Source organism: Fistularia commersonii, chromosome 35 (assembly GCF_037954325.1).
Source record: "Fistularia commersonii isolate RoL2024-O1a breed Wild chromosome 35, RoL_Fcom_v1.0, whole genome shotgun sequence".
NCBI classification, from domain to species: Eukaryota; Metazoa; Chordata; class Actinopteri; order Syngnathiformes; family Fistulariidae; genus Fistularia; species Fistularia commersonii.
The window spans coordinates 2,280,041-2,292,410 of record NC_141318.1 but is presented as its reverse complement, the minus strand read 5'-3'; the positions used below and the strand labels follow the sequence as shown (position 1 = coordinate 2,292,410).

At 43.6% G+C, this 12,370-nt stretch overlaps 2 protein-coding genes across 4 annotated transcripts; both read left to right on the top strand.

Annotated features, from left to right (window-relative positions):
- Positions 1-261: 261 nt before the first annotated feature.
- On the top strand, positions 262-3,233 carry cwc15 (CWC15 spliceosome associated protein). 2 transcript variants are annotated; one of them, XM_086142555.1, is made up of 7 exons: positions 262-292; positions 906-1,047; positions 1,156-1,268; positions 1,496-1,596; positions 1,675-1,785; positions 1,869-2,011; positions 2,909-3,233. In XM_086142555.1, the coding sequence occupies exons 2-7, from the start codon at positions 917-919 to the stop codon at positions 3,036-3,038; spliced, it is 729 nt and encodes a 242-aa protein (XP_085998681.1). In that variant the 5' UTR covers positions 262-292; positions 906-916; the 3' UTR covers positions 3,039-3,233. The 2 variants fall into 2 exon arrangements, with proteins under 2 accessions (XP_085998681.1, XP_085998682.1); XM_086142556.1 differs by lacking the exon at positions 262-292 and adding an exon at positions 360-499.
- Positions 3,234-4,447: 1,214 nt separating this feature from the next.
- Positions 4,448-11,952, top strand: mtmr2 (myotubularin related protein 2). Of its 2 annotated transcripts, none has more exons than XM_086142590.1 (16): positions 4,448-4,709; positions 6,068-6,176; positions 6,254-6,277; positions 6,379-6,442; positions 6,603-6,697; positions 6,789-6,893; positions 7,472-7,576; positions 7,663-7,746; positions 7,818-7,967; positions 8,077-8,265; positions 8,447-8,632; positions 8,707-8,913; positions 9,082-9,174; positions 9,306-9,419; positions 9,538-9,714; positions 9,872-11,952. In XM_086142590.1, exons 1-16 carry the CDS (start codon positions 4,630-4,632, stop codon positions 10,034-10,036), a joined length of 1,947 nt encoding a protein of 648 aa, XP_085998716.1. In that variant the 5' UTR covers positions 4,448-4,629; the 3' UTR covers positions 10,037-11,952. The 2 variants fall into 2 exon arrangements, with proteins under 2 accessions (XP_085998716.1, XP_085998717.1); XM_086142591.1 differs by having other exon boundaries at positions 4,454-4,709; positions 6,071-6,176.
- Positions 11,953-12,370: the final 418 nt, after the last annotated feature.

Here is a 12,370-nt window from a genome sequence, read left to right as displayed (position 1 = left end):
TGGATAACGAAACTTCTGCTCTGCATCCAGCCTCCAATTTCTCTATCACTCTCTTTTTCAGAAACTTTTGATAGTAAAGCTACACTATTTACGTTTATCGCTTCCTTCGCCACACATAGGCTCAATAAAGTATCAAATTGTCCGTGTATTCGCGATAAACGTTTAGCCGCGGCGGTGCTAGTTGTCTACATTCCGACGGTCAGCGAATGCATCTTCCCCCTGTGGGTGATTTAGCGGAAGTGACGTCACAAACCCGGGCAGGTCTTCCGGTCTGTTGTGTGGGAGCCGCTCCGTAAGTGTTATTATTCCCTCGTCATGTGCTTAGATGTCAATGTTTAAATGCTCTCAGCCGTACATTTAGCGTCACAATCTTTTGTGATTTATTTTTTATTTCATATTATAGGTCAAACGGTCGTATTACATTCTAAAACTTCGCTGGCTGATATCGTAATTTTCCAAGCAACTTAGTAGCGCTAACAGCTAGCAGTTGCCAAAGAAGGTAGTGTCCACTTTCGCATTGTTTTAATTTGCAATTAACTTTTACAAATCTCTCTGAAAGTATAATATAACAGTGCTTTTGTGTGTGCTACATTTTCTTATTGTAGACTACCACTAGATGGGAGGTTTTAGCGTCACATTATATGACGCAAGGAAGAAACCCAGTCAATAGCATTAATGTAACTGCCAAGAAAATATTGTTTTTAATTTGTAGGTTTGATAAATATAATAGCTTTGCTATACGGTTCCGATGCGTTCTTTCTTTATCAAATACAGACTACATTTCTGTGTGTTTCTGTATATATTTTTCACATTTGTAATTTTACATCGTTGCTAATGTGTGCTATTTGTCGGTGTTTGAGGTACAATTTAATGCTGTGTCTCCTCTTTCATGTTTGAAAAACCAGAGCCGCCCAAGATGACCACAGCTGCAAGACCCACGTTTGAGCCGGCCCGGGGAGGCCGTGGGAAAGGAGAGGGGGATCTGAGCGCGCTGTCAAAGCAGTATTCAAGTCGGGATCTTCCCGGACACACAAAGATCAAATATAGGTCAGAAGATGTGTAGGAGCCGGGATTTGGGCTTATGTGGAATACGTAGTGTTATTTTCTGCAGTTTGATGTTTATAATCTCTCTCTTTTTTTATTAATCGTTCTCAGACAGCCAACCCAGGATGCCCCCGAGGAGGTGCGTGCCCGTGACTTCCGCAGGGAGCTGGAGGAGAGGGAACGTGTAGCTGCACGTGAAAAGACAAGAGAGAGGGGGCCGAGAGGTTTGTCTATGCAGAGATTAAACTTCACGTTGACAAAATTAAACTGAAATCAGAGCTGCCTTTTGTTTATATACTCAACTGCGCATCAGGTAACTTCACTCTTTCAAACATTAAGTACACTTTAATGCTGTGCTTAGCTGGATAATATTAAAATAAGAAATATTACAGTCAGTTTACCCCCACGCATTGGTTATGTCTCCACCAATAGAATATATTTGACTTTCCAGACCACACCACATCATCCTCCTCCTCTTCATCCTCCTCAAAGAGGCCCAGACTGGATCAGATCCCAGCAGCCAACCTGGATGCAGACGATCCTCTCACGGATGTAAGTGCCCTCGCCACGAGACTTCCAGAAGTGTTTCCTCGAGCTCCGTCACGAGCCGAGTCTGTTGAATGTGACCAGGATGACGAGGATGAGGACTCTGAGGAGGAGAGCGATGACGACGACACCGCGGCTCTCCTGGCCGAGCTGGAGAAGATCAAGAAGGAGCGGGCCGAAGAGCAAGAACGCAAAGTAAACCGTCGCTACTGCCTGCGCCTTCTGTTTGTAAGCGTAAAGGAAAGACGTTAACGCCTCTGCTTCTTCTCCCGTCTCAGGAGCGCGAGCAGAAAGCAGAGGAGGAGAGGATCCGCATGGAGAATATCCTGAGCGGCAATCCATTGATTAATTTGGCAGGACAGCAGCAGCAGCAGCAGCAGCAGGCGATCCAGAACCAGGCTACGTTCAGGGTCAAGAGAAGGTACCTGAAATCCTTCCACAAACACACACACACACTAACCCTGTTGTTGAACAGTATATCGATGTATATGTCTTCAAACTCTGATATTGTAGTTTTATTAGTCTTAAAAATCATGAAACATGTATTTACACACAAAGGCCAGCCATCCTTGCTGTGTTTCAACTTTCTACATTCGAACTATGTTCTTGGCACTAACAAATAACCAAGTAATATCTGACTATTGAGCGAGCCTGAATATAAGCCACAACAGCTAAAAATAGCTAAATAAATTTATGTTTACATAAAAAGGCCGTACTTGTCTTTAAGCCGCAGGTGTCCACGTGAGATATTTACACACTGACTTTATTTTTAAACTATTAATTACATACATTAACCATTTTTTTCTTTGTTTTTTTTTTGTTTTGTTTTTTTTACTGTTTTTACAATTTTCTACTATTATTTATTATTGTTATGTTTTACTTGTAACTCTGGCACAACAATTTCCTTCAGGATAAATAAAGTTGTTCTTATTCTTAACATCCACAAATACGTACCGGACAGGCTTTTTTTTCCCGAACACAGCTGATAAAAAAGATTAATAATAAATAACACAAAGAAAAGTCCATCCATCCATCCAATTTCTATCTACTTCTCCAGCTGATCACTATCTTGGTCTTCCTCCTGCTCACTAAAACCAGTAGTCGTCTTCTTCGGTGTCGGAATTGAACGGCCTCAGAATTTCACTGTCATTTCATCGGTCCCATGTGACCAGGCTAAATGTTTTGGCAACGCAAAGCTTGTCAGCCCCCCAAAAATCCATATATTAGCCGCATCATTATTTAAGCCGCAGTGCTCAAAGCGTAGAGAAAAAAAGTAGAGGCTTTGCTGACCATCATCCCCGTGTCTCCACCTCCCCAGGTGGGACGATGACGTGGTGTTCAAGAACTGCGCAAAAGGAGTGGACAAAGCTCGCAAGGAGAAACTCTTCGTCAACGATACGCTGCGCTCCGAGTTCCACAAGAAATTCATGGAAAAGTATGTCAAGTAGATTCAGTGTCCGCACATTTATTTTATTTGAATCTTTAAGTTTCCTGATCTGCTGCCATCGGTGTCCGGTCCTTTCCATGAATTACTTTTTTTTTTTAACGAGAATCAGTTTTCAACCGCGTCTTTGTTTGTTGTATATAAGCGTCATCTTTTGAATAGACCTCATGAGAAGTTGAATAAAAGTGTGAAAACTCGTCTTTCTGTTTGACTTGTCGACTCAAAAAAAAAAAAGTTTGATAGAAACAGAGGCTGCCTTTCTTTCTGTGTGGGTTTCCTCCGGGTTCTCCGATTTTCTCTCACAGTCTAAAAACATGCAGCAGGTTCATGGAGACTCTTAATTTCAAAACGTATGAATGAGGAAGGCAATGCTTGTATGTCCCTGCAGAACGTGAATGGTTCTCAAACATTATCACTAAGAAATATCATATAAAGAAGTGTTAAAAAAATGAGCAGGACTTGTTTGGGATGTATTTGTATGTCAAGGTTTTGAAAGTACATCATTACCTTCATAAATTCTTTTTTTTTTCGGCTGCTCCCTTCAGGGGTCTAGTCCACCTTCCTGGCTGATATTCTTCGGTGCTTAAAATCCTCCACCTTCTTTTTCTCATTTTTCTACTCGGATTCCTCTCATCCACACAAATATATTCTGTCACAAGCCCTTTCTTACACATCATTACATTACATTACATTGCATTTGGCAGACGCTTTTATCCAAAGCGACTTACAATAGAGGACATAGGGACTGCAAATACACGATGCACAGGAAATATACAGAACAGTAAGCTTGGGTTAGTGAGGGTTTTTTTTTTTTTCCACAGAGACACACAAACGTACACACACACACACTGCATAGCCTAACTTGCTGCCAACCTGATCTGGGGCATCAGCGCAGTAGAAAGTCCTGAAAGAGAAACGTTTTTACCTGTTTCTTGAAGGTTGAGAGAGATGATGCTAGTCTTGTTGCTTCTGGGAGTTTGTTCCACCACTGAGGTAGTAGAACTGAGAACAGTTTTGCCTGAGATCGCCTAGAGCGAGCAAAAGGTACTGCTAATAGGTTTGAATTAGAGGAATCCTCATTTAATAAACCTATGTGTGCCAATGATATCTTAAGAATAAGAACAACTTTATTCATCCCGAAGGAAATTGTTGTGCCAGAGTTTCAAGAAAAGCATAACAATAATAAATAATAGTAGGAAATTGTATTAACAGTATAAAAAAGGGGGGAGAATAAGAAATACAAATAAAACTATAAATTGTCAAAGTACTGGAATTAAATGGTATGAGTTTATTGTTTTTTTTAATTATTATTACTAAAAGTGGTATTATTAAAGTAATATTACTAAAGATGCAATACACATACTGGCCGATAGGGGGCGCTGGTTCTACAATTCGCTTCCCAGTGCCCGTGACGGGGCATCGGAAGGCTGCTCGGGAAAGATGGCAGCTTCCTTTTGTTTGTGTGGATCCACCGAACTCCGAGGGGTTATTTAAAAGACACTCCGCCCGGGGTGGTCAGGGGGGTTAACTGAACCTCCGCAGGCCACCGGGGCCTTCATAACGTCGGTTGAAGTCGCACTCCGGGGCGGAGAAACATGGAGAAAACCGGGAGCGTCGACAGTTTGGGCTCGAAACGCTCCTCTTCCCGGCAGCCAAGTGTTGATTCATTATCCAGGTAACTGTTAGCTTGGCCGAGTAAGCTAGCTAAAAGTTTCCGAGACGAGACAGTTTTTCATTTTAAATTGTACAAATAACTGGAAGTATTATACCAGGTGTTACATTTTCAAGTAATGACTGATAAACCACCGAATTTTCGCGTTTGTGGCTCATTTTCAGGTAATTTTTCCTCTCCGACCTTTAGCTTATTCCTAGTTAATTTTCAAGCTAATTTCTCAGTGACGTCAGATTTATCGGTGATTTTTTTTTTTAACCTATCCATATATTTAGAAATTATTCTAAAATCTTTCCAACAACCTTTCAAATGAGATGTAGCTAAGGTTATTCATTTTGCAGATTTTTTTAAAGTCAAAGGGGATAAACACCCATCTGTTTTCATGATTTCAAGTGGATTATTAACCGATAAGGGAGATTGGATAACTGGAATTATAGCATCCCTAAAGAATTAATAAACAAACATACTAAAGAGATGCTTTATTAAAATCAACACATTTTGACTGTTATTTGGTAATTTTCTTAAATAAATCTAGTTCATGGTTGTCTTTATGTAGTGTCTTCCAGATTCATCAACTAAACAAGAGAGAATTAGTAGTTTAGAGCGGCATGGTATAGGGTTTGGTGTCCCTGTAAAAGAACATGATTTATTGCTGCGGTCTGAAATTACACAAACAGAAGATAATAAAGGATGGTATTTCACTAAACAATGACATTATATGAATCATACAACAAACAAATCCCTCACAAGGGCCTCGTGGACAGCATGCCGTCTACTTATTAGCTAAACAACAGTAGAATTAGTATCAGCTCATGCATGGATAAGTGATACAAATTAATATAATGTTAGCATTCAACTTTGACATTAAACGTAATTAAACTCATCGTCCGTCATTCACACTCAGAAAAAAACAGGTGACCATGAAGAAAGGTGAACAATCCATTTGAAAGGGGAAAAAAATGGTTTCCAACGCATCCCACACAGGTGTGATAAGTTGGAATAACCGGTGCATTTAGGAGTTCAAGATCTATGAGAAGTTACCGATAAACACCAAACGAACGGTATCATCTCAATAACAGTTAAATACACAGAAATAAGGTGAACTTTCTAATATCATCAGTCTGATATTGACAATTGTTAACATAATAAGCACCTGACCAAGTTGTTGTTGCACACACGTCATTCTACATGCTATTTATTTAATCAAACAATGATAAAATGCCATCTTACAGATTATGTTTAATCAGAAAATGGTTTCAAAATAACTGCTGTGGTCAAAAATGGAGAGAAATCGAAAACAAGACAAATTGTAGAACCGCAACCTAATGGATTTCCTTTCATTGTGTCACGTTATCTCCCAGCAGCACATCCACTTCTCGTTCTGACCGGTCTGCTCAGGCCAAGCCTCCCTCCGCCATGTCCTCCGACTCTCTGACCGCCGCCACCAATGACTTTTCCCCGGAGCTCAGGGTTCGTAGCCCGCCGTAGTTCGCCGTGGTGTCTCATGCATCCTCACTCTGGACTGAAATCTCTTCTCCTCCTTTTAGGTCAAGCCCAAATCTCAAGCTAAGGTAACTTCCAGCCGACAGCCCAACACATTCTCATTAGTTTTTCCTCGTGGGTGTTTGATGCATCCGCCCTTAGGTCTGATAATCTCTGGTTTTCCCGTCAGGCGCTGAGAGATGCAGACAAAGGGGAACCGCAGTTACTTCCAAATGAAACTATGCAGGACTCAGGTAGGTTGGAAATCAGAACTGCATTCAAAAACTAATAAATAACTTCAAATGTTGTTGTTTTTTTTTTAACTGATGAAAACCATACCAAATAGCCTGGTATAAAATATGCTTCTCTTGGCAGGTGAATCAATAAATCATTTAACGTTTATTTATTAAATAGCTCAAGACATCACCTACTTCTGTCCTTTCACTGGAGCTCTGAGGGGATCAGTGACTGTCACCAACTACAGACTTTTCTTCAAATGCATCGACAGGGTACGCCAAAATACCTTCTTTTTTTTTTTTTTAATTTTTATTTAAAGGATAACTTAGTCCTTTTTTTTTTTAATCTTTTGTTGATTTTTAGGAGCCTGCATTTGTGCTGGATGTGCCTCTCGGGGTGGTGAGTCGCGTGGAGAAGATCGGCAGCGCGTCAAACCGCGGCGACGTATCCTACGGCCTCGTTTGCAAGGTGACAAAGACGCTCTCCAATGTTCCGACGTAGAAGATCCACTGCTTTGAAAAAAGAACAGCTTTTCTAAAAACACACATTGTGGACAAACAGAAATTGATATTAGCCTGTAATCCTGCTGTATCAGATAGAAATCATGTGATCCTAATCTGACCTGAGTCCAGATTTTCATTTTGGACTAAAATCTTAAAGGCCCTGATAATCTGATCTTCGGTGACTGCATTGCACTTTTTGTACGTCGCTTTGGATAAAACCATCTGCCAAATGACTAATATAATAATCTAGCTCTGTTTACTAGCTGTCAACAATTAAGCAAGAAGTTACCAAAGAATTTGACAGGAGTTATTTATATCGTACTTTTTGTCACATATGTTGAAGTGAGAATCTTCCCACATTTAATTTACTGAAGTTGATACTTGAAGAATGTTTTCTAATCCTGTGCGTCTTTTTCGGTGTTGTTGGTGAACGTGGTGAATGCATAGATGTTTGTGTGAACCTGTTCATTTCTCCAGAATAGCAGTGTATAAACAAACACCAGACTGGGAGCTAGATCCTGACCCGTGGCTCTGCCTCCACAGGATATGAGAAATCTGCGATTTGCACACAAGCTAATGGACGACACACTCAGGAAGTCCATTTTTGAGGTGGTGATGAAATTTGCGTTTCCTGTCTCCAACGGATTGGTGAGTGATGACATTTTTGTTTTCCCCGTTCTCATGGTCTTCGTTCTGGACACCAGCTCAAACTCTCCCCCCTCCTGTTCTCACAGCAAATCTTTGCCTTCGAATACGGACAAGTCTTCCCCGAGAATGGATGGAAAGTGTATGACGCGGTCTCTGAATGCAAGAGACAGGTATTTAGCCGTGACACCGCGCCACCGCTGAGCTAAACTAGCATGATAACAATTTGTGTGTTTCTTGTAAGGGTATTCCCAACGAAAGCTGGCGAATTACGAAAGTGAACGACCACTACGAGCTGTGTGACACCTACCCGTCGACGCTGGCAGTGCCGGTCAACATCCCCGATGAAGAGCTGAAGAGAGTTTCTGCCTTCCGGGCCAAGGGAAGGATACCAGTCAGTAGCCATTCCCTTCCCTGCCTGTGCAGTTGTTGTTTTGACACCACTTTTTCCCCATACTTACAGTACATGTGTGTTTTGTTTGTGTGTGTGTGTGTGTGTCCAGGTGCTGTCGTGGATCCACCCAGAGAGCCAGGCCACGGTGACGCGCTGCAGTCAGCCCATGGTCGGGGTGAACGGGAAGCGTAGCAAAGAGGACGAGAAGTATCTCCAAGCTATTATGGATGCTAACGCCCAGTCCCATAAACTCTTCATTTTTGATGCCCGGCCCAGTGTCAACGCCGCAGCCAACAAGGTACCTGTCACTGTTTACACTGATTTCATTCCTAAACATTTTTTTAGTCAAGTGTCGGTCAGCTAGTTCGAAATCGCCCTCGGTGATTCTTGGTTTCGAGACGTCGGTGCTTGCTAACTGATGCTAACAGATGCTAACGGCGTCAGCTGTCTTTCTAACCGCCCGGCCGTGACCCCTTCAGATGAAAGGAGGTGGTTTCGAAAGCGAGGACGCTTATCAGAACGCGGAGCTGGTGTTCTTGGACATTCACAACATCCACGTGATGAGGGAGTCGCTCCGCAAGCTGAAGGAAATCGTGTATCCCAACATCGAGGACTCCCGCTGGCTCTCCCACCTGGAGTCCACCCACTGGCTTGAGCACATCAAGGTGAGCCCGGCCGCATTGAGGTGCTCGGGTGATGAAGACCAAGCCAGTTTGACACTTTTTGACCGCCCGCACAGCTGATCCTGGCCGGGGCGCTGCGGATCGCAGACAAGGTGGAGTCGGGGAAGACGTCGGTGGTGGTTCACTGCAGCGACGGCTGGGACCGCACGGCGCAGCTCACCTCCCTCGCCATGCTCATGCTGGACAGCCACTACCGCACCATCCGCGGCTTCGAGGTGCTGCTGGAAAAAGAGTGGCTGAGCTTCGGCCACCGCTTCCAGCTGGTAAAAGCGCTTGTCTTCCATTTTCAATTCTGACCTTGATATTTTATCAATTTTCTCACTGGCCAGTTCTGTTACTGGGATGTCCTTTTATGAAGGTTTCCATAATTATCTAGCAATTTCAACTCACGTGACTTTTGTCTTATTTTTCTGTTCCATCCACCTCTCCAGCGTATCGGCCACGGCGATAAAAACCACACCGACGCCGACCGCTCGCCCGTTTTCATTCAATTTATCGACTGCGTCTGGCAGTTGACTCGCCAGGTAGGCAAGACGAATGACAGGCATATTCCCCAGATAGTGAGCTCAGCATGGATTGAAACATCTCACAATTTCAGTATCAAGTGTTAGAAGAAATATACACAGATGCTAACAAAAATGTCTTCCCTCCTCAGTTTCCTGCAGCCTTCGAGTTTAACGAGTACTTCCTGGTCACCATCCTGGACCACCTGTACAGCTGCCTGTTCGGGACCTTTTTGTGTAACAGCGAACAGCAGAGGTTGAAGGAGGTAAATAAGAACCAGGGTGAATGTGAGTCCACCTCAGGTGGGGGAGGACGACGGAGGAGAACCCTAAGAGGAAGGTTCTCATGTGCAACAAGTTATCGTGTCTTCATCTGTCCGACAGGAGATCCCAAAGAGGACGGTGTCCCTGTGGTCTTACATAAACAGCCAGCTGGAGGAGTTCACCAATCCCTTGTACGTCAACTTCCCCAATCACGTGCTCTTCCCCGTGGTCAGCTTACGCCACCTGGAGCTTTGGGTCGGTTACTACATACGCTGGAACCCTCGTATGAGACCCCAGGTGAGTCTGTCACTCGAATCCGAGTATGTAAGGAGAGTCCATAGCACCGCCCAACTCAGGGTGTCTCCACATTGGATCGGTTGCCGAAGAGTCTTCTATGTTGTCGGATTTTTTTTTTCCTCTTTTATTTACGTCTATTTATTCTCTTTCTTGTCAGGAACCCGTTCACCAGCGATACAAGGAACTGTTGGCGAAGCGAGCGGAGCTGCAGAAACGAGTGGACGACCTGCAGCGCGAGGTGACAAACCGCTCCGCCTCCTCTTCCTCGGAGCGAGCAGGTTCCCCGACGCGCTCCATCACCCCCGTGCAGACCTTCGTTTGACCCCCGCAGCGGGCGCTCCCTGTAGAGAGTTGCCGAGTCATCAGTTGGACGCCGCGCGCCATCAGGGTCTTTACTGCCTCGTCAGGTGACACTGCAGTTGAGAGGAAAAAGGAAACCGTAGAAGATGCGGCGTCACAGATCACACGACTACAGCCATATTATATTACCAGGTTTGGGAGGTTTCATAACCAGATTAGCAAGCACTGTTTAGCATTTAGCAGTTAACCTGAAAATGTTAAGAGTTTTGTCGACTGATGCCTTACACACTTATCCTGAGAAGAGAAATACACTCCCGCTGTGTGGCGCACCGATGAAGATGCACTGTTAAAAAAAGCTGTCACTTCAAGGTCACGACTGAAGGTGGCCAAGGACCTTTTGGTATGGAATCCGAAGATTGTCGAGCTGAAGGTGCAGGTCGCCCCTGAAACAGAAAGCATTTTTCCATCGTTCTCCTCCGGGTTTCTAAAAAATCCAAAGATGATGTTGTGAAGGGTTTTATCAATGTGGCTTGGAATGCAGTGGATTTACTTTTGTCCACCAAACACCTCACCTCACCTCCATTGTACAAACATCTGGCACAAATAGGGTTTTTTCCAGAAAAACGAATGTGCAATCTAAAAGCCCCTCCGATTCAAATTGACAAAAATGATAAATCTAAGATCTGGGAACTTCAGCGAGTCCAAGACTTGAACCATCCAGCTGAGATCCCCTCGGGCCCGACGGAATATTCGCTTTTGAATTTGGGGTGAATCGTCCCTTTCAGCTTCTTGTAACACTAACAAAGTCCTCATTGAGGTCGTCGGCGCTTTGAACATGGCTGCGACCAAACACATGACGTGTGATTCCTCCCTTTGAGTGGAGTCTGATCACGTTCGCTCATTTATTTATTCTCTTTTTAGGCCAGGCTTGGGTTTGCAAGTCTCACGCAGTCTGTCATGAGAACAACAGGACGAGGTGGGGTTGTTTCCAAATTGGTCAACATCGGTTTCTGTCAGTTAACTTTAATAGGAAGTTCTTTCCTGTTCAGTTGATCAGCATGAAAGACGGAGACGCAGTAAAGAGAGGTTTCCAGTACCGTTTACCTCCGCTAACATTCTTTTAAGGACTGGGGGAGCGCTGTCTGCAAAAAGCACCCACACAAATATTCACCGTGCGCAAAGTTCTCAGCAGTGTTTAATCGATTTAAGATATTTGCGATTGTACCGATATTCATGCGGTTTACCAGCTTAGCATTAACATATATTGTAGCACACCTCTCCACTACTTTAGATTTAAAATGTGGATGTGGGATTTCCAAATCGCCCGACCGGTCCCGTTGCGTGATTTTAAAAATAGGCAGATGGATGCATCAGTCGGGCTGCGGTGGAGAGACGCCCCCGTTCCGTGTGTGAGGAAGACGAGGGAGTCGTGTTGCCCGGGGCGACCACATTAGCCTCCGGTCCTCCTCCGGCGTTGGACCGCGACACATCCACGTGGTAGCGAAAAGCATTAATAATCTTAGATTATGACGCCGCCGTGCTATAATAGTGCCTTTTAATAGAAGCGAGTGAATCTAACAGCTGTTTTCTTAATCCGCAGTGCGACAGTGTCACAGAAACTGTATTTCTCAGAGTAGATTTGCAAATCTGTTTTATTCACGTGAGCGTAGGATTAAAACACGGCGAGGCGTCTGACGCGCAGTGACGGCCTTCCTTCCTTCCTTCCCGAGTCACTGTCCTCACTGACTGTCACTAAAGATTCATTTACTGATGCCTTCGATTGTTAAAGCTCTTTAGATTTTTAAATTCCAAGAGGGGGCGGGGAAAATCATCTGCAAAGCTGTAAGCACTTCATTGCAATCAGTGTCCTGCAGGCGACAGCCCTGTCAATCCCTCATATGTATTAGAATTATTAATAAAAACGCTGATACTGTGTAGTCAATGTTTTTAGACATAATGTTGCTTTTATATTCTATAAAATTGACACCCTAGGGTATCTTGTCTTATCTATAACTGCCTTTTTGTTTGTTTGTTTTTATTTCTCCATGAAGGCTTCTCTCTGTTTAAGTCTTTCAAAGTGTCAGAATGCAAAACGTTGATGCGGAATGCAAAAAAAATAGGGGTTGCAACGGAGCCTCTGCAGACTCTCCGGAATTACTTAATCGATATGCCTCTTGATTTCCTTGCGAGAAATATATTTAGCTTTTCAAAATAACGTACAATAGTAGAAGCCATTCAATGTTGCTGTAGTAAAGAGGCAACTGATCTGGCGGCTTGTCCTGGCCCGAGGGGCTATTGAGTATTATTCGCTGTGTAGTTAGTTCATTCATTTATTATCTGCATTGCTTATTCCGCA